Source organism: Heptranchias perlo, chromosome 8 (genome assembly GCF_035084215.1).
Source record: "Heptranchias perlo isolate sHepPer1 chromosome 8, sHepPer1.hap1, whole genome shotgun sequence".
Taxonomy (NCBI): domain Eukaryota; kingdom Metazoa; phylum Chordata; class Chondrichthyes; order Hexanchiformes; family Hexanchidae; genus Heptranchias; species Heptranchias perlo.
This window is the reverse complement of record NC_090332.1, coordinates 19,617,467-19,643,723: the sequence shown is the minus strand read 5'-3', so window position 1 is coordinate 19,643,723 and position 26,257 is coordinate 19,617,467. Positions and strand designations below refer to the sequence as shown.

The window sequence follows — 26,257 nt, the reverse complement described above, 5'->3', positions numbered from 1 at the left end:
GCGTTGTGACTTGTACTGGAGATGTAAGATTGGAGGATGACTGTTGATGCAGGGAGTTTTTGTGGTTGTGTAGTCCCCCAAGGATCTATCCTTGGCCTCCTTCTATTTCTCATCTACATGCTGCCCCTCGATGATATCATCCGATGATATCATCCGATGATATCACCTCTCTCAACCCCTCCACTGTGTCTCATTTGTCACATTGCTTGTCTGACATCCAGTACTGAATGAGCAAAAATTTCCCCCAACTAAATATTGGGAAGACCGAGCCATTGTCTTCGGTCCCCACCACAATCTCCGTTCCCTAGCCACCGACTCCATCCCCCTCCCTGGCCACTGTCTGAGGCTGAACCAGACCGTTCGCAACCTTGGCGTCCTATTTGACCCTGAGATGAGCTTCCGACCACATATCCGCTCCATCACCAAGACCGCCTACTTCCACCTCCGTAACATCGCGTGTCTCCGCCCCTGCCTCAGCTCATCTGCAGCTGAAACCCTCATCCACGCCTTTGTTACCTCTAGACTCGACTATTCCAATGCTCTCCAGGCCGGCATCCCATTTTCCACCTTCCATAAACTTGAGCTCATCCAAAATTCTGCTCGTATCCTAACTCGCACCAAGTTCTGTTCACCCATTTCCCCATATGCTCGCTGGCCTACATTGGCCGGGAATGCCTCGATTTTAAAATTCTCATCCTTGTTTTCAAATCTCTCCATGGCCTCACCCCTCCCAATCTCTGTAACCTCCTACAACCCTCCGAGATCTCTGCACTCCTCCAGTTCTTGCCTCTTGAGCATTCCTGGTTTTAATCGCTCCTCCATTGGTGGCCTAGGCCCTAAGCTCTCCGCCCCTCTCCTCCTTTAAGACGCTCCTTAAAACCTACCTGTTTGACCAAGCTTTTGGTCACTTGTGCTAATATCTCCTTATGTGGCTCGGTGTCAAATTTTGTTTGATAACGTTCTTGTGAAGCGCCGTGGGATGTTTTACTATGTTAAAAGCACTATATAAATGCAAGTTGTTGTTAAACAGCTCAAAACATAGCTGTTTACTGTGTATAAATACTGCTTCGGGACAGAGATGCTTTAACAGCCACTGCTGTGAGCTTTGAGAAAATCTCTAAAGGGAGGCTCATCAAAAAAAAAGTTCTGTGATAAAATACTGTTTCTTAGAAAGGGGGATGCGCATGGATCCTGAATTTCCAAAGGGAGTGCGGGGGGGGTCTCAGCAAAAAAACATTTGTGAACCTCTGCCCTAATGGAAATGATTACTGACTCAGGCCGATTGTTGAATACATAGGAACAGGAGTAGGCCATTCAGCCCCTTGAGCTTGGTCTGCCATTCAGTGAGATCATGGTCTGCCATTCAGTGAGATCATGGCTGATCTGTATCCTAGCTCCATATCCCTTAATACCCTTGGCTAGCATCTTTCGATCTCAGATTTAAAGTTACTATTTGAGCTAGCATCTACTGCTTTTTGTGGGAGAGAGTTCCACACCGGGGAAAAGATTTTTCTTTTCCCTCCTTGGAAGGGGGGAGGACTCCTCACAGCAGCACAACTGATATCAGGAAACAGCCTTTTAAGCAATTGCAAGTACAGGTTCCTTCCTTCATGGAATTCTGAGCGGGGCTGGATTGGAAATGTGATTCGCTATCCTGACATGGTAAACTCCTATTTTTTTGATGGTGCTGATCTGGTTTGCCTTTGTTTGCCTGTGCCTGCATTTAATAGGTCCAAACATGGGTGGTAAATCAACATATATCCGGCAGACTGGCGTGGTGGTTCTGATGGCCCAGATTGGTTGTTTTGTACCCTGTGACTCTGCAGAGATCAGTATCGTGGACTGCATCCTTGCTCGGGTTGGTGCTGGTGACAGTCAGCTCAAAGGTGTTTCGACCTTCATGGCAGAAATGTTGGAGACTGCGGCTATCTTGAGGTAGAGCGTTCCTGTTGCAGCTATCTTGGTGCTCCACCTTCCTGAAAGGGGAGTGTTCCACAGTTGAAGGGTGTGAATTCTCTCTTTTACTGCCTGCATTAAAAATTATTTTCTGTCGAGAGCAGCATTGTAAAGCAGACAAGGTAAAAGGTGGGAGCAAAGAAAGATACATCTATATCTTAAACCCAGACTCGTACCCTGCTTTCAGTGCAGTTTGTTACTGTAACTCCATTCAACCCATTAGCAAAGTAACCTGAAGGAATGAGTTATTTGACTCTATTGTGAACATTAAGCATGTGTGAAAATTGAATAGGGTGATTTATGTGAAATTACTGTAATATACAATGCAGAGCATTTGTGCATAAACCCCAAATTATTGAATGAAATTAATCTTTTATACATCACTGTGTTTAACAGAACTCTATTTAGAAGCTTCCCACATACTCAAAATACCCTACAGTTGCTGGGGTGAGGTATTTGACAGATGTTAAAGCACTAATAATGTTGCCATGTGAAGAATTTCATTTTTAATGAACTAAATGTGCACTAGGCCAAAGGCTCAAATATTTTTATAAGCAGCCATTGTAGACTGATGTTGGCCTGGGTCACATTGGAAGAAATTGGCATGGGTTATTGGTTGTTTTTAAATTAAAATTGTGAGTAAATTCTGAGACTATACTTTTAACAACTGGAAATTTAAATGCTTGAATAAAATAGGAATTGATGCCTTTTTTTGAGGGGGGGGGGGAGGAAAGGAGAAACTATTTAGTTTCTGCTAGGGGCTGTAAAAGATTACTGTTCATGTATGATTTTCCCTGGACTGTTTTTGAACTAAATATGGGCATGCTAACAACTTGAATCTTGAGAAGGGAATGCAAGTTGCAAGAAATCATACACTACTGATAATTGTCCCATTGAAAGCACTAGTTACTGACTGCTCCTTTTGATGCATTCTGATGACTTCCATGTTGCTGTTGTGTTAATGCACTATGATAACTTAGATTTTCGTTGTGTTTTTTTTGCAATGAAATATCAAAAGACACTTAAACATATCAGTTTTGTTAATTGTTCTTGAAAATGTAGTAAACTGCATGGTACAATGGGTTTACACCTTAACGTTTCACCTCTGGGACCTGAGTTCAAATCCAGCCTAGACTGATGAATGAAAGTCTTCTGTCTTTTGGCTGTAGGGGTCTTATGTGACATGAATTTGGATCTGTTCCTAGTGGATGTGGACTTCCAGCCTAATTTGATACCACTTGGCCATCTCGCTCAGAGAGGCCACAGGGTGGCTGGTGTGTGACGAATGACGGATGTCACTGGTGGTGTGTGGGAGGATGATCTTCTGAGGTTGGGGAATTCGTCGGCACTGATAACCCCCTCCTTGATGTAGAAACAAATTAGAAATGTTTCAAATCTTTTCATTGTTTGGTAGAATGGTTTGGTATCTGTACTGTAACTGTCCAGTGGAATGATTATTTTCTGACAGGATTGCTGCTGCAGCCCCAGCCAACCTCCCAATTTCTGCTGTATTCTTTTCACCTTTTCAATTGCCGCGTGCCTCTTCTCCCCCCCCCCCCCCCCCCCCCACCTCGGCCTCTCGCCTGCCGCGTGCCTCTCTCTCCCCCCCCCCCCCCTCCCCCTCCCTCGGCCTCTCGCCTGGCGGGTGCCTCTTCCCCTCCCTCGGCCTCTCGCCTGGCGTGTGCCTCTTCCCCTCCCTCGGCCTCTCGCCTGCCGCGTGCCTCTCCCCCTCCCTCGGCCTCTCACGTGCCTCTCCCCCTCCCTCGGCCTCTCGCGTGCCTCTTCCCCTCCCTCGGCCTCTCGCCTGCCGCGTGCCTCTTCCCCTCCCTCGGCCTCTCGCCTGCCGCGTGCCTCTTCCCCTCCCTCGGCCTCTCGCCTGCCGCGTGCCTCTTCCCCTCCCTCGGCCTCTCGCCTGCCGCGTGCCTCTTCCCCTCCCTCGGCCTCTCGCCTGCCGCGTGCCTCTCCCCCTCCCTCGGCCTCTCGCCTGCCGCGTGCCTCTCCCCCCTCCCTCGGCCTCTCGCCTGCCGCGTGCCTCTTCCCCCCCCTACTCGGCCTCTCGCCTGCCGCGTGCCTCTTCCCCCTCGGCCTCTCGCCTGCCGTCCATTTGCTGCTGTTTTTTCTAGTTTGTAGGAGAAACTCTTGAGCAAATGATTGCTTTCGATTGTTGCCCCAAACTAAATGTTAGTGAGTATCCTGACTTCTGAGTACCTGTAAAGGAGAACAATCAGTTGAGGCTCCTTGTCTTGATTCCTGCTACAATGTGCTGTGTGTGGATATTGAGGGAGTATAGCATTAGGCCGGGGTGTGATGCCTTCCATGGTTAAGTAGCCCGCAGACACTTGGGGCCCGATTTTACCAGGGGTGTGGGTTCCCGGCGGATGGGCTAGCGGGCGCGTTGGTAACGCGCCCGGTGAAATTAGTGGGTTTCCCGCGCGATCGCAGCAGGCAACGCACTAATTGGATCCACTTACCTGCTCCTCCGGGTTCCCCGCTGCTGATCTGCGCGTCGGGCGGGCTGCGCATGCGCAGTAAGATCTGTCAGCTGGAGGCGCTCTATTTAAAGGGGCAGTCCTCCACTGACCGATGCTGCAAGAAATAGCAAAGATGACTGCATGGAGCAGCCCAGGGGGACGGCTGCTCCCAGTTTAATGATCCCTCACCCCAGGTATCAATACATGGGGTGAGGAGGAGGGGGAGGACAGAGATCTTCCACCCGGCGGGCGGGAGGAAGCGGCCCGCCTCTGCCACCAGGAAGGCCTGGCTCGAGGTGGCAGAGGGGGTCACCCGCGCCACCAACATATCGCCCACCTGCACACAGTGCAGGAGGCGGTCCAATGACCTCAGTAGGTCAGCCACAGTGAGTACACGTAGTCTTTCCCCTACACTCCGTCTGCTACATCACTGCCCCCACCCCACATCTCCTTCGGCACCGCCAACACTACTGTCACATCACCCCTCATACCCACTCAAACCCCATCCTCATCTTACCTGCACCTACTCACCTCGCCAGTACTCACCCCGCCACTACCACGCAACCCAATCCTCATACAATGTCATGGCTCTATCCCATACTCACCCTCTCGTGCATCTCTCTCACAGCCAGCCTCACTCAACCTGCCACCACCTGTGCTGCAGCCGCGGGGCATGCATCACACATGTGCAGTAGGCAGCGTACGGCAAACGTGTCGTGAGCATGAAGGGGATGCACAAGGGTGTTTGAGGGTTTGTCATGGTTGTTACTTCTATTGAATTTCAAAACAACTCACATCACACATTATATTGGCACCACTACTGCCATGTCTTCGCGAATCCTGTCCGGTTTGTGCAATAAAGCCCACTCCTGGGTATCACTATGAGGACCCACCACTGATGCCACCCATTGTGTCACTACAGAGTGGGTGTAGGTGTATTTGCAGGGCTCTTCTGCGCAGACGACTGAGAGACATCGGCGATGTTCCCGGTGGCACCCTGGAAGGATGCGGAGGAGAGGTTCGGGAGGGCAGTGGTGACTTTGACACCGACAGGTCAGAAGATGGTGCACGGGCCAGCCAGGAGCAGCTCGGCATGAAAGAGGCTGCAGATGTCCACGGCTACATGTCGAGTGACTCTGAGCCTCCGTGTGCACTGCTGCTCAGAGAGGTCCAGGAGGCTGAGCCTCGGTCTGTGGACCTTGTGGCGAGCGTAGTGCCCTCTGCGACGCATCTCTCTCTGCGGTAGCCCTCCCTCCTGCTGTACAGGTGGATGTGTCACAGCACTCTGTTGTGGAGCTCCACGTGTCAGAGGTGGACGGCGAGGCTGGCGATGCTGTTCGCCCTCTGAGGAGGTCATGACTGCAGCTACGGCGGCCCCCATCCGCAAGATGTACATCTGAGGGGGTCCGCAAGGTAGGTACATGTCTCCGGACCCCGGGGTAAGTGTGCAGGTTGGTGACTTTGACCGTCAGGAGGAGGGTGGTGGAGGCCAAACTTTGTCCCAAGTGACAGAGTGGCCTCCTGCAATGAGTGAGGGTCCCCCCCCCCCCCCCCCCCCCCCCCCCCCCCCACCTGTCAAATGGACCTTTGCAGCTGCCACAGGCTGACAGCTGCAACACGTCCATTCCAGCTGGGAGTGTTTCCCCCAGTACGGGAAACAGTCCCATGTTGCTCAAAAATCTCACACAGTCCCTTAATCAGGTCAGTTAATGACCTGAAATAGCAAAGTAAATAGTGTCAAGTGGCATCCCGCTGGCTTTAATTGCCTGCGGGATTCCCACCAGCGGGGGCTGGGCACTCACGTCAGCGGGGAACCTGGAAGTGGGCGGGATCGAGGCGCAATCCGGTCCCGCTCCTGGATTTCGCAATTTTCGAGGCCCCCCCGCCGAGAACGCACCTGAGAGCGGGTGCTAAAATGGGGCCCTTGCTGTCAAAATCCAATCATGGGTGAGGTACTGGAGTGTTGTTGGCGTTCATGGAATTGCATCCCAAGTATAAGTCAGCACCTTAAGGAAAGGAGAGAAGAAAATTGGCAAGAGAAACACCTAGGTTCTTGTGAAGTGGCAAGTTATTTTTCTATAATCTTTGTAGATGTGCCACTGAGTAATGATAGATCGGAACAGGCAAATTATATAATCTTTAAAAATGTTATTTTATTTGGATTAAATCTCATTGCTAAATGCCTATGATTAGTGCAGCAATTGGCTCTTGTATCTGGTTTAATTGGGGCCTGCAGCAGCCTCTGAATATATTATTTTATAGATGTTTGAAGAGTTTTTGTAGGACTTTGGATGCCTATGAAGAGTCAGTTCCTTGGGCTGGAAGGAGGGGGAGTAGGAGTATTGTAATAATATGTACTGATTGTTCTATACTCACTACTTTCTTCAAAGATGTAGAAATGTATTTCATGCACAAAAATCGTATCCACATGGTGTTCTGTGTAGATTGATGGATGAAGGTGCAGGTATGCTTGTTCATTTGTGAACAGGTCTGTTGCCTAGCCCTAATACTGCCTGTTCTCCCTGTGCCAATTTAAGTAACCTCAGGGTGCCTGCATAGAGCATACAAGTTCTAGCTGATGTAGACAGATAACTACAAAGATGATTTAATTTTAAGTGACACCAGCAGGTTCCCATTTTTGACATCTAATTTTTCCTGTGAGTTTTACTGCTGTGTTTCGCATAGGACGCCTCAACTTGACATCCCCATGCCAGGAAATGGAGGGCTTTTTACAAGAGTGAAGATATTCTAGCAGTAATGAAAATATTCCAGTTGTCCTAAATTATTTTGAGTGTTTATCCCATTCTGTACCTGTTATATTCAGACAGTGTTTGTAGCTTCTGTTAGTACAAGAAGAGCAGTAGGAACTAAACTTGTCAACAATCATTAGGATCAATCTGATTTTGGGCTTTGAGTCAGGAGTTCTGCAAATGGTTTCCATAGAATAAAGCCAAAAGGGAATATAGTGAAACTTCAATTACCTGCCTGTAACAGGGGGCACCCTACCTTGGCAGATAATTGAGAATTTCTCTTGCTGACACTGTATTTGTAGCTTTTCATTGATCTTAGATTACCTAATCAAATTCCCAGCATGTGCTGATAAGACCCATCTTTTGCTTTTCTTGGAAAAAAGTTGATAACAGCACAACTCCTGTTAAATAAAGTCTCCAATACCCACTGCTCTCCTGATCTGAAGCTAACATTCAGAACTGGGTGGATAGTAAATTCTACCAGGTTTTTTTGGCATGGAGAGAACTGATACATCAAGGACCCAGAGCCTGCAAAAAATCAATTAAAAACACTCAATTGCACTTTAGCTGATTTATGTAAAACTAAGTCCAAACTTGCGCACACAAAAATTGCGGATAATGGGAGTGAGCATGTTGGAGATTCCACTGTTTAGCATGCATATAGTCCTGAGTTGTAGCTTCACCAGGTTGGCACCTGTTCAGAAAGTTACATCCTTTGCAAATTTGATAGGGGTACGGTAGCATAGTGGTTATGTTATTGGACTAATAATCCGGAGTCATGAGTTCAAATCCCGCCACGGCAGCTGGGGAATTTAAATTCAATTAATTAAATAAAATCTGGAATTAAAATACTAGTATCAGTAATGGTGGCCATGAAACTACCGGATTGTCGTAAAAACCCATCTGGTTCACTAATGTCCTTTAGGGAAGGAAACCTGCCATCCTTACCCGGTCTGGCCTATATGTGACTCCAGACCCACAGCAATGTGGTTGATTCTTAATTGCCCTCTGAAATGGCCTAGCAAGCCACTCAGTTGTAAAATCTCGCTAAAAAAAGTCACAGTAAGAATAAAACCGGACACGACAAAGGCAAACTAAGCCCAGTCGACGCTGCAAAGTCCTCTTCACTAACATCTGGGGACTTGTGCCAAAATTGGGAGAGCTGTCCCACAGACTAGTCAAGCAACAGCCTGACATAGCCATACTCACAGAATCATACCTTTCAGCCAACGTCCCAGACTCTTCCATCACCATTCCTGGGTATGCCCTGTCCCACGGGCAGGACAGACCGACCAGAGGTGGCGGTACAGTGATATACAGTCAGGAGGGAATGGCCCTGGGAGTCCTCAACATTGACTCTGGACCCCATGAAATCTCATGGCATCAGGTCAAACATGGGCAAGGAAACCTCCTGCTGATTACCACCTACCGCCCTCCCTCAGCTGATGAATCAGTCCTCCTCCATGTTGAGCACCACTTGGAGGAAGCACTGAGGGTAGCAAGGGCACAGAATGTACTCTGGGTGGGGGACTTCAATGTCCATCACCATGAGTGGCTCGGTAGCACCACTACTGACAGAGCTGGCCGAGTCCTGAAGGACATAGCTGCCAGACTGGGCCTGTGGCAGGTGGTGAGTGAACCAACACGAGGGAAAAACTTACTTGACCTCATCCTCACCAATCTACCTGTCGCAAATGCATCTGTCCATGACTTAGTAGGAGTGACCACCCGCACAGTCCTCGTGGAGACGAAGTCCCGTCTTCGCACTGAAGACACCATCCAACATGTGTGGCACTACCACCGTGCTAAATGGGATAGATTCAGAACTGATCTAGCAGCTCAAAACTGGGCATCTATGAGGCTCTGTGGGCCATCAGCAGCAGAATTGCATTCCAGCACAATCTGTAACCTCATGGTCCGGCATATTCCTCACTCTTCCATTACCAACAAGCCAGGGGATCAACCCTGGTTCAATGAGGAGTGTAGAAGAGCATGCCAGGAGCAGCACCAGGCGTACCTAAAAATGAGGTGCCAACCTGGTGAAGTTACAACTCAGGACTATATGCATGCTAAACAGAGGAAGCAACATGCTATAGACAGAGCTAAGCTATTCCACAACCAACGGATCAGATCAAAGCTCTGCAGTCCTGCTACATCCAGTCGTGAATGGTGGTGGACAATTAAACAACTAACGGGAGGAGGAGGCTCTGCAAACATCCCCATCCTCAATGATGGCAGAGTCCAGCGTGTGAGTGCAAAAGACAAGGCTGAAGCGTTTGCAACCATCTTCAACCAGAAGTGCTGAGTGGATGATTCATCTCGGCCTCCTCCCGATATCCCCACCATCACCGAAGCCAGTCTTCAGCCAATTCGATTCACTCCATGTGATATCAAGAAACGGCTGAGTGCACTGGATACAGCAACGGCTATGAACCCCGACAACATCCCGGCTGTAGTGCTGAAGACTTGTGCTCCAGAAATAGCTGCGCCTCTAGCCAAGCTGTTCCAGTACAGCTACAACACTGGCATCTACCCGACAATGTAGAAAATTGCACAGGTATGTCCTGTCCACAAAAAGCAGGACAAATCCAATCCGGCCAATTATCGCCCCATCAGTCTACACTCAATCATCAGCAAATTGATGGAAGGTGTCGTCGACAGTGCTATCAAGCGGCACTTACTCACCAATAACCTGCTCACCGATGCTCAGTTTGGGTTCCGCCAGGACCACTCGGCGCCAGACCTCATTACAGCCTTGGTCCAAACATGGACAAAAGAGCTGAATTCCAGAGGTGAGGTGAGAGTGACTGCCTTTGACATCAAGGCAGCATTTGACCGAGTGTGGCACCAAGGAGCCCTAGTAAAATTGAAGTCAATGGGAATCGGGGAAAACTCTCCAATGGCTGGAGTCATACCTAGCACAAAGGAAGATGGTAATGGTTGTTGGAGGCCAATCATCTCAGCCCCAGGGCATGCTGCAGGAGTTCCTCAGGGCAGTGTCCTAGGCCCAACCATCTTCAGTTGCTTCATCAATGACCTTCCCTCCATCATAAGGTCAGAAATGGGGATGTTCGCTGATGATTGCAGAGTGTTCAGCTCCATTCACAATCCCTCAGATAATGAAGCAGTCTGAGCCCGCATGCAGCAAGACCTGGACAACGTCCAGGCTTGGGCTCATAAATGGCAAGTAACATTCGCGCCAGACAAGTGCCAGGCAATAATCATCTCCAACAAGAGAGAGTCTAACCGCCTCCCCTTGACATTCAATGGCATTACCATCGCCGAATCCCCCACCATCAACATCCTGGGGGTCACCATTGACCAGAAACTTAACTGGACCAGCCATATAAATACTGTGGCTGCAAGAGCAGGTCAGAGGCTGGGTATTCTGCGGCGAGTGACTCACCTGACTCTCCACAGCCTTTCCACCATCTACAAGGCACAAGTCAGGAGTGTGATGGAATACTCTCCACTTGCCTGGATGAGTGCAGCTCCAACAACACTCAAGAAGCTCGACACCATCCAGGACAAAGCAGCCCGCTTGATTGGTACCCCATCCACCACCCTAAACATTCACTCCCTTCACCACCATCCACAGTATGCACTGCAGCAACTTGCCAAGGCTTCTTCAACAGCACCTCCCAAACCCGCGACCTCTACCACCTAGAAGGACAAGAGCAGCAGGTACATGGGAACAACACCACCTGCACGTTCCCCTCCAAGTCACACACCATCCCGACTTGGAAATATATCGCGTTCCTTCATCGTCGCTTGGTCAAAATCCTGGAACTCCCTTCCTAACAGCACTGTGGGAGAACCTTCACCACACGGACTGCAGCGGTTCAAGAAGGCGGCTCACCACCACCTTCTCAAGGGCAATTAGGGATGGGCAATAAATGCCGGCCTCGCCAGCGACGCCCACATCCCATGAACGAATTTAAAAAAAATTGATGATGGCCTGATCATTTTTTAACATTTTGTTTTTCACTTACATTTTCTCCACTTCCTAGCCACCCCTGCATTTTCCCGGTAGGCACTGACTCTTGTCAGGTTATGGCTCCGTGAGGGCTGGCTGCTCTTTGGTACCCTGTCCAAGTGGTCATTGTTCAAGTGTGAGCCTAGATAGTAAATGCATGGACGTTAATCAACTGTGGAGGGCAGGAGTCATTGAATAGTGAACAGCAGTAAGAACACCCTGGCTGATATTTCTCTTTCCCCACCTTTCTACCTTAGGGTTACTGCAGCCAATTGTAGTACCCCTAATTAACTTAGCACAGGCATTCCTAGTATGTGCAGCTAATGAAAGTGAAGTCTTTCATGTTAATTACACCTGCACTTTGGTGGGGAAAAAAAGCTTAAATCCAAAGAACATCTAATTTTGAAGTCCACACAATACCATTATGTTTTTTTACAATAAGAAATAAAGTTCCACTGTAATCATTTCTTAAAATAAAAATCCCAGGTGATGGGTTGTAAAGAGTAAGAGAGAAGATAAATCAGGGAATGGTGATCAGTTATTGCCAAGCTTGGGTTTTAAAACCCTGTAGATAATCGGAGGGGCAGAAGACCGAGGGAGGTAGAGCTGCAGCTCAGAGATCCTGGGAAAGAACGAATTTAAAAATAGGAGTCAGTGCGTCAAGTCTTGATTTCAGCACAGTGAGGTTGCAGGGATAACAGTGTGTAGGTCGGTCTATGTGGAGTTTAGGACTAACAGGAAGAAAATTCAAGTTGCTATGGAGAGAGAGGTTGGAGGCTAAAGGTAAGGGAAGGACCAGTCTCTCTTTGTATACTGTCAAGGAGCATGCAGGTTTTAATTTGAAGTAAGACCAATATATATGTAACTTTTGATGCTTGAATGTTGAAATGCACCTTGCAGGTTTGTGACAAATCTTTTGGCCCCAGAATAGAAGGCATTAACTTTAACATTATTATCGTTTCCCAGATCAGCGACTGAACACTCTCTGATAATCATCGATGAATTGGGAAGAGGCACCTCTACATACGATGGCTTTGGTCTGGCCTGGGCCATATCAGAATTTATTTCCACCAAGATACGTGCATTTTGTATGTTTGCCACACATTTCCACGAGTTGACTGCCCTGGCTGATCAAGTACCAACAGTCAACAACTTGCACGTGACTGCGCTCACCACAGATGAAACGCTAACTATGCTGTACCGTGTGAAGAAAGGTAAAGCACAAACGTACAGCAGCAGCAACTCAGTTTGAATGTTATCTGCTCTATTCACTGAGTGAATGGTATTGCATAGAACAAATTGACAGTAATGGTGCTTATTCCAGAGTTTCCTATCTGTCTACATAAGCGAGTACAGCAAATTGCTGGTTACTATGTAATAATTGTTCAACATAAATAGCTTTCTGCATTGATAAGTGAGTGATTTCTCTTTGTGTATTTAAAATGATAACAATAATATCCAAACTAATGTATGTAGTAAAGATTTCATACATCAATTACTGAGGTATCCTTCAACAAGCATTCCTGGGGTCCAAACAATTGTGATTGAGTTCATTGAACATTCCTCTTAATTTAAAAAAAATTATCTCTACAGTCGAGAACTGTTTCAACGGCAATATTTTTATTTATTAGCAGCAGCTATTTACTGTCTTGGCAAGATAGCAACCTTCGACTAACCAAAGTGCAAAGGAAATAGATATGTTGAAGAGCTTTTAGAAATTTGGAGGTAAAGGGGACAAGGTCAGAAAAATTGACTGAAGAGAAAAGGGAGGAGGGATAAATACTCTTAGAAATCACAATGTGGAAACAAGCCATTCGGCCCAACCAGTTCGCATTGCCGTTTACCCTCTACATAAGCAAATAGCCCTAATCATATTTCTCCATTCTGTTCCTATCTCCTTTCAACCCCTTTTGCTTCATCCACCTATCCAATCTAATCTTGCTTGCTGATATAGTTCCTGCTTCAACCACTAACCCTGGAAGTGAATTTCATAGCCTCACTGCTCTGTGTATGTATATACATATATATATATATATATATATATATATATATTCACAATATATATCAATGATTTGGATGAGGGAACCAGATGGAATATTTCCAAGTTTGCTGACGACACAAAAATAGGTGAGATCGTGAGTTGTGAGGAGGATGCAAAGAGGCTTCAAGGCGATTTAGACAAGTTGAGTAAGTGGGCAAATACATGGCAGATGCAGTATAATGTGGATAAATGTGAAGTTATCCACTTCGGAAGGAAAAACAGAAAGGCAGAGTACTATTTAAATGGTGATAGATTGGGGTATGTTGATGTACAAAGGGACCTGGGTGTCCTTGTACACCAGTCACTGAAAGCAAATATGCAGGTGCAGCAAGCAGTTAGGAAGGCAAATGGTATTGTTGGCCTTCATCACAAGAGGATTTGAGTATAGGAGCAAGGATGTCTTACTGCAGTTATACAGCGCCTTGGTGAGACCACACCTGGAGCATTGTGTGCAGTTTTGGTCTCCTTACCGAAGAAAGGATATCCTTGCCACAGAGGGAGTGCAGCGAAGGTTCACCAGACTGATTCCTGGGATGGCAGGACTGTCATGAGGAGAGATTGGGTTGACTCGGCCTGTATTCACTCGAGTTTAGAAGAATGAGAGGGGATCTCATTGAAACATATAAAATTCTGACAGGGCGAGACAGACTGGATGCAGGGAGGATGTTTCCCCTGGCTGGGGGGGTCCAGAACTAGGGGTCACAGTCTCAGGATACAGGGTAGGACATTTAGGACTGAGATGAGGAGAAATTTCTTCACTCAGAGGGTGGTGAACCTGTGGAATTCTCTACCACAGAAGGCTGTGGAGGCCAAGTCACTGAATATATTTAAGATGGAGCTAGATAGATTTCTAGACACAAAAGGCATCAAGGGGTATGGGTAGAGAGCGGGAATATGGTATTGAGATAGAGGATCAGCGATGATCATATTGAATGGCGGAGCAGGCTCGAAGGGCTGAATGGCCCACCCCTGCTCGTATTTTCTATGTTTCTATGTGTAAAGAAGTTTCTTCTGCTCTCTGTTCTTACATTTAATCTTGTATTTTTGGCCCTTTGTTCTTGACCCCATAACTATTGGAAAGGCTCTGCTTCTATCTATTCTGTCCCATCCTTTCATAATTTTAAACACTTCTGTTATATTACCTGTAATCTGCATTGTTCTAACGAAAATAGACCTAATTTTTCAAGTCTTTTTCCATATTTGTATTTCTTCATACCCGGCAGCATCCTAGTGAATCTTTCAGGCAGTGCATTCCAGATTATAACAATTCGCTGCGTTAAAAAAAAATCTCCTCACCTCACCCCTGGTTCTTTTGCCAATTACCGTAAATCTGTGTCCTCTGGTTACCAACCCTTCTGCCACTGGAAACAGTTTCTCATTTACTCTATCAAAATCCATCATTATTTTGAACACCTCTATTAAATCTTCCCTTAACTTCTCTGCTCTAAGGAGAACACCCCAGCTTCTCTAGTCTCTCCACGTAATTGAAGTCCCGCATCCCTGATACCGTTCTAGTAAATCTGCTCTGCACCCTCTCTATGGCCTTGACATCTTTCCTAAAGTGTGATGCACAGAATTGGACACAATAATCCAGCTGGGGTCTAACCAGTGATTTATAAAGATTTAGCTTAACTTTCTTGTTTTTCATGGAAACACAGTATGATACAGCACGGAAGGGGACCATTCGGCCCATCGTGCCTATGCCAGCTCTTTGAAAGTGCTATCCAATTAGTCCCACTCCCCCGCTCTTTCCTCATAGCCCTGCAATTTTTTTCCCCTTCAAGTATTCAGCCAATTTTCTTTTGAAAGTTTTATTGGATCTGTTTCCACCACCCTTTCAGGCAGTGCATTCCAGATGTGTGTAATTTTCTTTTCCTCATGTCGCCTCTGGTTCTTTTGTCAATTACCTTAAATCTGTGGGTACCGACCCTCCTGCCACTGGAAACAGTTTCTCCTTATTTACTCTATCAAAACCCTTCATGATTTTGAAAACCTCTGTCAAATCTCCCCTTAACCTTCTCTGCTGTAAGGAGAACAACCGCAATTTCTCTAGTCTATCCACATAACTGAAGTTTTTCATCCCTGGTACCATTCTAGCAAATCTCCTCTGCACTCTTTCTGCGGCCTTGATATCCTTCCTAAAGTGTGGTGCCCAGAATTGGTCACAGTACTCCAGCTAGGGCCTAATCAGTGATTTATAAAGGTTCAGCATAACTTCTTTGCTTTTGTACTGTTGCCTCTGTTTATAAAGCCAAGGATCCCGTATGCTTTTTTTTAAAACAGCCTTCTCTACTTGTCCTGCCACCTTCAAAGATCTGTGTATTTACACCTCCAGGTCTCTCTGTTCAAATATCTGTTTTGATATCTAAAATTACCAATATTCTCACCTAAAAACATGGGTTGGAGTTGGGGGCGGCATTACAAACTCAGTGACTTGAGCATCATTGTAATTGATACCTTTATGACAGATGTCCAAAAACTATAGGACCGACTATTATGCCAAACAACTTGTAGATTTACTAAGATGTGCAATTCGCTTTACTAGCTTTAGAGTTTGGATTGAAAGTCCTGAAGTGGCTCGGAGAAGCAGTTCAGCCTAGCAGTGCAAAGAGTGAATGACTGAGTTTCTGTTGTTGATTCAGCTGCTTCACTCAATTGGAATCAGTAACTGGTTCAAGTCAGGGCCCCAGATGATATTAGCAGTCAGTGTTTGAATGCAATAAATATAAAAAATTAGCATAGGAGAAACAATCGGATACTAAAGTTAATCTTAATTCTTTTAAAAGCGCACTGAGGGCGAGACTCCCTCTGTTATATAAATGTATATGACACGCGGCAATTACTGTTGACTAATAAAAATAGGATGAGTAACACACAGCTAGCGTAGGAGGATTGGAGACCTGGGGTTCAGCTCATTTTGAGCATTTGTAAGAGTGTCACCATTTCAGGAAAGCAGTTGATGCTGGATGATTTGAAGCCCAGCAAGTCTGTGCCGGCCCCTCATTTTCAAGCTTATAATTAACAAGTGGGAAGGAAGCATTTGTAACTGAGAACAAAAACATGTTGAGTTCAAAGTGTCTTGAATGCTGCATCTGCTGCACACAGTCCAAATCCATCTTGTTAGTACAATTAGCCATCACAAGACCTTGCTGTTGTAGATTTATTTCTCACCCTCCTCCCCTTTCCTCTAAAGTTGCTTCAGCTTTAAGTTGCTTCCCCCCCCACCCCACCCCCAACCTCCTTTTCCCCTGTAGTTTTCTACCCCCTTGCAGATGTTAATACATGCTAGGGTATGGTTCATGGTGCCAGCTGTCCACCTGTACCTTGCTTAAGTGGTCATTTATCATGTGTGAACCAAAAATGAGGGAGGATATTTGGCCATTGTAGCTCATTCTTCCATAGCAACCTTCGCTTTCTCCCCCCACCCCCCCAGCCATCACAGCATCTAACTGCCTCTTCAACGTCTTGAGTTTTTGTCTCCACTACCCTACCCTAAAGAGTAATGCAGTTTTTTGATAGTCATTATGAAGAAGTACTTGCTGTTGTCATTTTTGGCCTTACCTTTTACCAATTTATACTGAGTTCCCTTATCCTGGTTTAACCTTTTCTATGCCTTAATATCTTATATACCTCTATAAAGTCTCCTCGCATTTGCTTCCTTTCAAAGTTCAAGAGTCTTTCACATAACTCAGTTCTCTAATATTAGGAACCAGCCTTGTTGCTTTTCTCTACCATTTCCAGGACTTGGATCTTTCCCTTGTGCCTCGGTGACTAGCACTGAATGCAAAGTGTAGCCTGATAAGAGCACTATACTGTTTCAGAACTTGGTCTCAGACTGTATATAGTCAACTGATTTGGTAATATAGTTCAGCATTCTGTTTGTTTTATTAATTGTTGCTGTGCAATGGCTGCTTAGTGTTAATATGAATTTTAATTTTGAAGTACTGATCTTTCTGCCTTTTTATGAACTGGACAGGAAGTGAACTGTGACAGGTTTTCTCAAATCACTAAAAAAATATTCCTGGGAAGCCACATTTAATCATCCACTTGGGTTTAGGAAATCAAAACAAAGTGTGGGGTGTTATTTATTCTGAAAGAGAAGAATTTAAAATCTATTGTCCTAGCATTTCATCCAGAATTAGTCTTCTGTTCTTGTGGGTTTTATCTTGGCCAAAGTAAAACAAAGCTATATTACCAGGTGCCATTATATTCCGAGGTGATGCAGTAATTTGAGGGAGAGGATTATATACCATCATGGTGGGTGTTTATTTTCCTGTTCTTCTCAGATCTGCTCAGTTTCTTTGTTTCCTCTGTGCCCGTCAGGGAGCAATGGAGGCCCAGTGGCCCTCTGCACTATTATTGCAGTCAGTTAGACATCACTGAGTAACCAGGAAGAAATGCATAACCATTGGCTAAAAACTGGTTCTTTCTAGCACCAGATAGGATACTTTCAATAAGGATGCAGCTGACCACTATAAAAATTTGCAGTGCAGCAAAGCAACACCAGGGCTTAAAATGAACCCCTGCCCTTCCCCAAAGAGGTGCCAGCTGAGCAGGAAGTAACTCGTATGGCACAGCACTTCAAACTGCAGGGGGTTGTATTAGCTTTTTCTTTCGTTTTGTGTTTTACATCTCAAATGGATTTCAGAAATCATTTTCTTTTGACAAAGGTAGAGCTGTCAGTATTTTCCTTTTCAGCCCCCGCCCCCTGCACTCTCCTACCGCTTGTAAGCACTCTCACTAATAATATCCTGCCTCAGACCTGACACAGCAAGAACTTTTCTAGCTAGAAGACCAATTAATACTCGTGGAAGTCCATAAATTATGAGTTTTTAAATATTTGATGATCCTCTTCAGTAATGATGTTTAAAAATGAATACCGCTGATAAAATATGCATTGTGTTAGTATTGGCTTTGAAGGTTCTGCAGTCCTGATGAAGGAACAAGGGAGATTGAGGTACAGTCGTCCCAAAAATTTCAATGAGTCATTTGAACATAGGAGCATAGGAACAGGAGTAGGCCATTCAGCCCCTCGAGCCCGCTCCGCCATTTGATAAGATCATGGCTGATCTGTGATCTAACTCCATATACGTGCCTTTGGCCCATATCCCTTAATACCTTTGGTTGGCAAAAAGCTATCTATCTCAGATTTAAAATTAGCAATTGAGCTAGCATCAATTGAGCTAGCATCAATTGCCGTTTGCGGAAGAGAGTTCCAAACTTCTACCACCCTTTGTGTGTAGAAATGTTTTCTAATCTCACTCCTGAAAGGTCTGGCTCTAATTTTTAGACTGTGCCCCCTAGTCCTAGAATCCCCAACCAGCGGAAATAGCTTCTCTCTATCCACCCTATCTGTTCCCCTTAATATCTTATAAACTTCGATCAGATCACCCCTTAACCTTCTGAACTCCAGAGAATACAACCCCAATTTGTGTAATCTCTCCTCGTAACTTAACCCTTGAAGTCCGGGTATCATTCTAGTAAACCTATGCTGCACTCCCTCCAAGGCCAGTATGTCCTTCCGAAGGTGCGGTGCCCAGAAATGCTCACAGTACTCCAGGTGCGGTCTAACCAGGGTTTTGTATAGCTGCAGCATAACTTCTGCCCCCTTGTACTCTAGTCCTCTAGATATAAAGGCCAGCATTCCATTAGCCTTATTTATTTTCTGCACCTGTTCATGACACTTCAATGATCTATGTACCTGAACCCTTAAGTCCCATTGGACATCCACTGTTTTTAACTTTTTACCATTTAGAAAGTACCCTGTTCTATCCTTTTTTGGTCCAAAGTGGATGACCTCACATTTGTTTACAGTGAATTCCAATTGCCACAATTTTGCCCTTTCACCTAATCTATCAATATCCCTTTATAATTTTGTGTTTTCATCTACACTGCTTACAATGCCACCAATCTTGTGTCATCGGCAAACTTAGATATGAGACTTTCTATGTCGTCATCTAAATCGTTAATAAATATTGTGAATAATTGAGGCCCAAGACCGATCCCTGCGGGACTCCACTAGTCACATCCTGCCAATGTGAGTACCTACCCATTATGCCTACACTCTGTCACCTTTCGCTCAGCCAACTTCCTAACCAAGTCTGTACTTTTCTCTCTATTCCATCGGCTTCTATCTTAGCTAACAGTCTCTTATGTGGGACCTTATCAAATGCCTTCTGGAAGTCCATATATATATAAAACATCTATTGACATTCCCCTGTCCACTACTTTAGTCACCTCTTCAAAAAATTCAATCAGGTTTATCAGGCATGACCTACCTTTCACAAATCCATGCTGGCTCTCCCTGATTAACTGAAAATTCTCGAGGTGTTCAGTCGCCCTATCCTTAATTATAGACTCCAGCATTTTCCCCACAACAGATGTTAGGCTAACTGGTCTATAATTCCCTGGTTTCCCTCTCTTTTCTTAAAAAGCAGAGTGACGTGCAATTTTCCAATCTAGAGGGACGGTTTCTGAATCTAGAGCACTTAGAAAGATTATAGTTAGGGCATCTGAAATGTGCTCACCTACTTCCTTTAAAACCCTGGGATGGAAACCATCTGGTCCTGGGGATTTGTCACTCTTTAGTGCTATTATTTTCTTCATTTCTGTTGTTTTACTTATGTTAATTTTATTGAGTCCCTGTCCCCAATTCAATATTAGTTTTCTTGGGATTTCCGTCATGCTATCCTCTCTTTCTACTGTAAATACTGAAGCAAAGTAATTATTCAACATGTCCGCTATTTTCCCATTGTCAATGACAGTATCCCCACTTTCAGTTTTTAAGGGGCCAACACTGCTCCTAACCACCCTCTTTTTCCTAATATAACTCTAAAAGTTTTGATATCCCTTGCAAGTTTCTTGTCATACTCTCTTTTTGTAGCTCTTACTATCTGTTTTGTGACCCTTTGTTACTCTTTGTATCTTTTCCATTCGTCAGGATCTGTGCCATTTTTTGCCTTTTTGTACGCCCTTTCCTTATGTCTTAAAATTCCTTACCTCTTTAGTTGTCCATGGCTGTTTCTTTTGGCAAGTAGAGTTCTTGCCCCTCAGGGGTATAAACCGGTTCTGTATCATATTAAATGTTTCTTTAAACATTTCCCATTGTTCATCGGTCGTTTTACCCATGAACAGATTTGCCCAGTTTACTGTAGACAGCCTCTGTCTCATCCCATTGAAGTCTGCCTTACCCAAGTCTAAAATCTTAGCAGCTGATTCACTTTTTTCCCTTTCAAACACTACCTTGAACTCTATCATGTTATGATCGCTATTGGATATATGTTCACGTACAGTTAAGCTAAATCTGGTTCATTACTTATTACTAAATCTAGTATGGCTTGCCCCCTTGTTGCCTCTAGGACATAGTGCTGTAGAAAACTAACCCAGACACACTCAAGAAATTCACTACCTTTCTGACAGTTGTTAGTCTGCTTTTCCCAATCTATGTAAAGGTTAAAGTCTCCCATTAAGACCACTATGCCTTTGTTACACGCTTGTCTAATCTCTACATTTAAACAATCTAGCACTTCAGAGCTGCTGCCAGGGGTCCTATACACAACTCCCACTACAGTCTTAGATCTTTTCCTATTTCTCAAATCAACCCATAAGGTCTCTGTTGGCTGCTTATCTCTCGTTATATCCTCCTTTATCATTGAAGTGATTTCATCTCTAATCACTAAGGCTACTCCTTCCCCTCTTCCATTTTCCCTATCTCTCCTGTAGACCATATAACCTGGTATATTTAGTTCCCAATCCTGACCATCCTGCAGCCATGTCTCAGTAATAGCTATCATGTCATGCCCTCCAATTTGGATTTGCTGTAAGAATGGAAAGCTTTCCAGTTTTTGGTTTCAGCTGCCAAAGTGGTTAACATCCCAGTAATGCAGTGTGTTTATAGGGCATGACTTCCTGACCTCAGCCTGGAGCTCCATTTCCCCATCTCCTAATTAAGCCTAACAGAACTTAAATGCCACACTGCAATAGAAAGTTGTATGCAAAGTACAGTTACTTCTCTTGTGCAAGGACTTCTATGGCTTGGTCTCTGCAAACAACTTGCGTGGTGTGCTATGGGAATGCTTTCCTTTAATATTGGACAGTTTCGCTTTTCTGTGCTTGCACACTTAAGGAAACAGGTTTTAGCTGTACATCGTTTTTCCTATAATATACACCCAAGACCAAGCTATCAATTTTTAAAAAGCTATTTTTAATCTGAAATCCTTTGCCACAATCACGAACACTTTCTAAGTTGAAGCTATTCTTATTTAGTTGGACAGGTATGCATAAACACACGTGCTGGTGCACTTGCGCACGCCCATTCTTTCACTCACGCACGTGTGCTCTCTCGCGCGCACACACTATTAGGATGCATTCTACATTTGATATTTTTTTCTTGGTCTATTCTCTTGATCTGATCAATAAAATGATCACATTTATTGATGTGTGTTGCAAGTTTTGATTCCGTATTCTCTTGTGTAATACACTGTGTGTTTCAACAGTTTGAGTTTCTGTCATTGCTGAATCCTGAGACCTCGTTGAATTGCTATATTTGCAATTATGCTAGACTTCAATTCGTCTGAACTGCTGAAGTTTATTGATCTCATTTATGCCCAGCGATCAATTTAATTCTTTTCCAATCTTGTTTATATGAGCATACCACAATCTAAATTCCAGAGCACATCACGTAAATTAAATCTTTCATTGTTGCAACTTTTCTTCTTTCTTCCCACTCCAGCCCACTTAGCATCCAGTATTATATGGTATCGAACCGTTTAAATATCTTTTTTATTTCTTTCATTTATAGGTGTTTGTGACCAGAGTTTTGGGATTCATGTAGCTGAGCTTGCTCAGTTTCCCAAACATGTTGTTCAAAGTGCCAAAGAAAAAGCCCTGGAGCTTGAGGAGTTCCAGAATACAGGGAACTCTGAAGATCCCGATGAGGGGCCTAGGGCCAAGAAATCTCGCCAAGAAAAACAGGTTTGTGACTGAACTAGGGAGGCTTACTCTTTTTAAATTCTTAAGAATTTTTTTGATGTTCAGTGGTAAGGAATGTCAGTGCTGAGGAGTAGAACACTCTTGTAATGGACCCAGCATTGACATTAAGCACTCAAAGATCATCTACAGAACAGGATCGACCCTACTTTACCTCAGCAATGTACTTCAAACCTGACCAGAAGAGCGCTGTGTACTGTGAACAGTATGATATTGCCTTTTCCTCCACTTTGTGGGCCGTCTAGTGCCAAATAATCCTGAATTATGGGAAGTTTTATGTTTTGCTTCAATCCCCACGAAACTCATTTAACCGAGGACCCCGATAGTCAGCAGGAAAAGGAGATTTACATCATATTAGTGGGTCCATCGTATTGGATTTCAAGCCGCAATTCATTTTCAGCCAAATTCCCGTATTTCATCAAAAGCTACTTAGAGGGGAGTGCTCATCTCTCATGGGCCTGAGCCAGGAGTGTGCAATTTTTGCACATGGGGTCCAGCCTTTTTTGCAGGATTTCGATCCAGGCAGCCATTTAGTAGCAGGGTAGACTGGAACCATTTATCGTGAGTTCCTTACCCAACAGGATTGCTCTTTGCAGTGGTGGAGAGGAAGTACGAGCCAGCTAAAAAACACTTAAGGACATTATTTAAACATAATTTCAATCAAAAATTGTAAAATAAAAGGATGTTTATTATGTTTACTTGTAACAATTTTATCTTGGAAAGCGGTACTGGTGACAAGACTTCAGGTTCTTCCACCTCCTCCTTTTAAAATCTCAAAAGATTCCTCATCAGCATCAGTAATTGCAATATTAAGACAGTTGCTTGTACATACTGAGAATGTTAATCGGCCTTTTCTGTAGGTATCAGGACACTGAATGTGCACTTGCACATGGGGCTGGGGTCGGACGGCTGGCAGCTTCTGTGGGGTTTCCAGTATTGTGAGGCTGTCGCACATTCAATTTAATTAAATGCATTTAGTAGTAGACTTTTTTGAGAAAATAATTTGCCTGGAATACATAATCTCTGTGGCACTGAGATATTACATAATTACAGAGTAACAGATCATCATGGTGAGAGATGCATGCTGTAATCCAACAACATTGAATAATATTTTCCCTTCCATTTTGTAGGATGGTGAAAGGATCATTGCAGATTTTCTGTCAAACATCAAAGCTTTACCCATTACTGACATGTCTGAGGAAGACGTAAAGCGGAAGCTGATGAAGCTGAAGTCTGAAGTACTAGCACAGAATAACAGTTTTATTAATGAAATGATCTCAAGATCCAAAATCTCAGCATAAGGACGTGGTTTTAAAGTAAAATTAACTTCATAGAATGTACCGAGATGTACAGTTTTAAACATGTCAGTGTGGGCAGAGTGAAAGAATCTATAACTTGAATCCCACCCAAACAATACGGCCAGACGTAGGGAAGGAGGAGATAAAGAAGCAGTTCCTTTCCTCACAGTGAACACGTGTGGCAAGTGTTTATCTGCATTGCCTCTCTAACACGTAAAACTGTCACGTTCATATTTGAGAGCAAGAAAAGCATTGTTTTTGGCAATGACGAAGCCAGTAATTTTTCCGATGTGAGTCTACATTGCACTTAATTCTGTTATGATTCATTTTCTTTTCTTCTGAAAGATGACATTTACAATAAAATTATTAAAATCTACTGTTTGTTTCTGGTTGCTTTTGTGACAAAATAACACTTGTGATGCTCAGTAAAATAGAGATTGAAAATGCTGGAACTCTGAAATAAAAACAACTTACATTTATATCGCACCTTTAACATAGAAAAATGCCCCAAGGTGCTTCACAGAAGTAGAAACAAATCAAATGACACCGAGCCAAAGGAGGCGATATTAGATGGAGTGTCCAAAAGCTTGGTCAGCGGTGGGGTTTTAAGGAGGATCTTAAAAGGTGGAGAGGGTGGCAGAAGGGTTTAAGTAGGGAATTCCAGAATGTGAGATCAAGGCAGCTAAAGGCATAGCCTCCAATAACTGGGTGAAGGGAAAGAGAAATGCACAAGAAGTCAGAGGAGGGCTGGAGGAGGTTACAGAGACTAGGAGAAGTGAGGCCACGAAGGAATTTAAACATGAGAATTTTAAATTTGAGATATTGGGGACTGGAAGCCAATGTAGGTCAACAAAGACAGGTGACAGGCAATTGGAACTTGATGTGGGATAGAATATAAACAGAGTTTCAGATGAGCTAAAGTTTATGGAGGGTGGAGCATGGGATGCCGATCAGGAGAGCATTGGAATAGTTGAGTCTGGAGGTGACTAAGGCAGGGATGAGGGTTTCTGCAGCAAATGGGTTGAGGCAGGGCGGAAGTGGGGGATGATACGGAAGAGGAGGTATGTGATCTTTGTCATAAGAACATAAGAAATAGGAGCAGGAGTAGACCATACGGCCCCTTGAGCCTGATCCACCATTCAGTAAGATCATGGCTCAATGATGGAAAGGCTATGGGATCGGGAGCTGAGCTGAGTCGAGTCGAATAGGACACCGAAGTTGTAAGCAGTCTGGTTTATTCTGAAACATTGGCCGGACGGGGGATGGCATAGTTGGCAAGGGTACAGAATTTGTGGTAGGAGCCGAAGACGATGGCTTTGGTTTTCCCAGTGTTTATTGCGGCTAATCTATTACTGGATGTCCAATACACTAAGCACAGAGGGAGTGAAGGGGAAAAACAGAAAATACACAACAGGGCAGTCAGCATCTGTAAAGAGAAAAGACAGGTTATGATCTACCAGGGGTGTACACTTCATCAGAATTGTGATGAGGGAGATCCTGGGTCTGTGCTGAGTTAACTGATCTCGGGCACTACAATTGGCCTCAGTGCAACTGTGTTAGGGGAAGAAAATCAGCCAAGGTTCCTGTTCCTTATCACTAACCCAGCTGAGTGTGCAGACTGACTCGGACATAATGTAATTTCACTGCAGCCAAATAGCCTATTGACACGCGCTCATATAAAGAGTGATGTCTTGAGCGAAATACCAGAGGGTGCCCAGGAGCCGTATCCCACTAAAAGGCTGGAACTGGCATTGCGCATCAGCTGCCCGTTGTAGAAAGAGCCTGATTTTCATTTCCATCGACTTCAATGGGAATGAAAATCAGGCCGTTTCCACAACAGATGACTGATATATGACACCAGTTTTACGCACGGGCGCCAAGTTGAAAAACTACCCGAAATGTTTGCGTCAAGTACTCTGGTGAGGCAGGGCCCAAATGCAGAGTAAAACTCCTCTGCTTAACAAAATATCTTAACTTCAGCCTGAGAGGGACATTTACACGTGCACTATTGTGATATTTCCATTTTCCACACTAGCCATCCTTGTAGTCTCTTGGAATAAGATTTCCAATTTAGTGATAGATTACAGGCAGCCTTGAGCTTGGGCCAGTCTAGTAGAAACTGTTGAGGCTGGCCAAACTCATGTTACTTAAAGATATCACAGCTTCACAGTAAGGAAACTTTCATCCTATTAAGGTGGGCTAGAATTAAAATTAGGGGCCGGAGGTGAAAGAAACTGCGGACCTCACATTTTACTTATCCAGACTAGATCAACAACTTAAATTTATATAGTGCCTTTAATGTAGAAAAAAATGTTGCAAGTCACTTTGGGGATAGTGATTAGGAACAAAGAGCCAGGAAGAGTCATTCTAGGCTGAGGAGATCGGTTTGGAAAAGATTTTTAACAGTAGAAAGGTGAAGAGGTCTATGGAGATACTAAAATTAATCAATAAAGATAGTGCTATCTAAAAGTCTTGTATACTGTGCACTTCCTCTTTGTCACACTTATTTCCTATGACATGATTTGGTCACACCTGGGTGTTAGGGGGTCTTTGGAATGCCCAAGCTTATTTCCCATTGGCCTATTCCAGCCATGTGAACAAATCCCTTCTTTGTCCCAGCTCCATTCAGAGAAACAATCAAACATTGTAACACTTTTATATACTCTTAATGTATGCTGCTTGTCTGACATCCAGTATTGGATGAGCAGAACTTTCCTCCAAATAAATATTGGGAATACTGAAGCCATTGTCTTCAGTCCATGCCACAAACTCCGTTC

General features: G+C 44.5%; 1 protein-coding gene across 1 annotated transcript in view; it reads left to right on the top strand.

Moving 5' to 3' along the window:
* Positions 1 to 23,856, top strand: part of msh2 (mutS homolog 2 (E. coli)) — a 71,403-nt gene extending 47,547 nt beyond the window's left edge. Inside the window, exons 13-16 of the mRNA XM_067988763.1 lie at positions 1,731 to 1,935; positions 12,120 to 12,367; positions 21,995 to 22,167; positions 23,313 to 23,856. Of these exons, the coding sequence (XP_067844864.1) occupies positions 1,731 to 1,935; positions 12,120 to 12,367; positions 21,995 to 22,167; positions 23,313 to 23,483 (797 nt within the window). The 3' untranslated portion in view covers positions 23,484 to 23,856. The remainder of the gene's footprint in view (positions 1 to 1,730; positions 1,936 to 12,119; positions 12,368 to 21,994; positions 22,168 to 23,312) is intronic.
* The last annotated feature ends 2,401 nt before the right edge of the window (positions 23,857 to 26,257 follow it).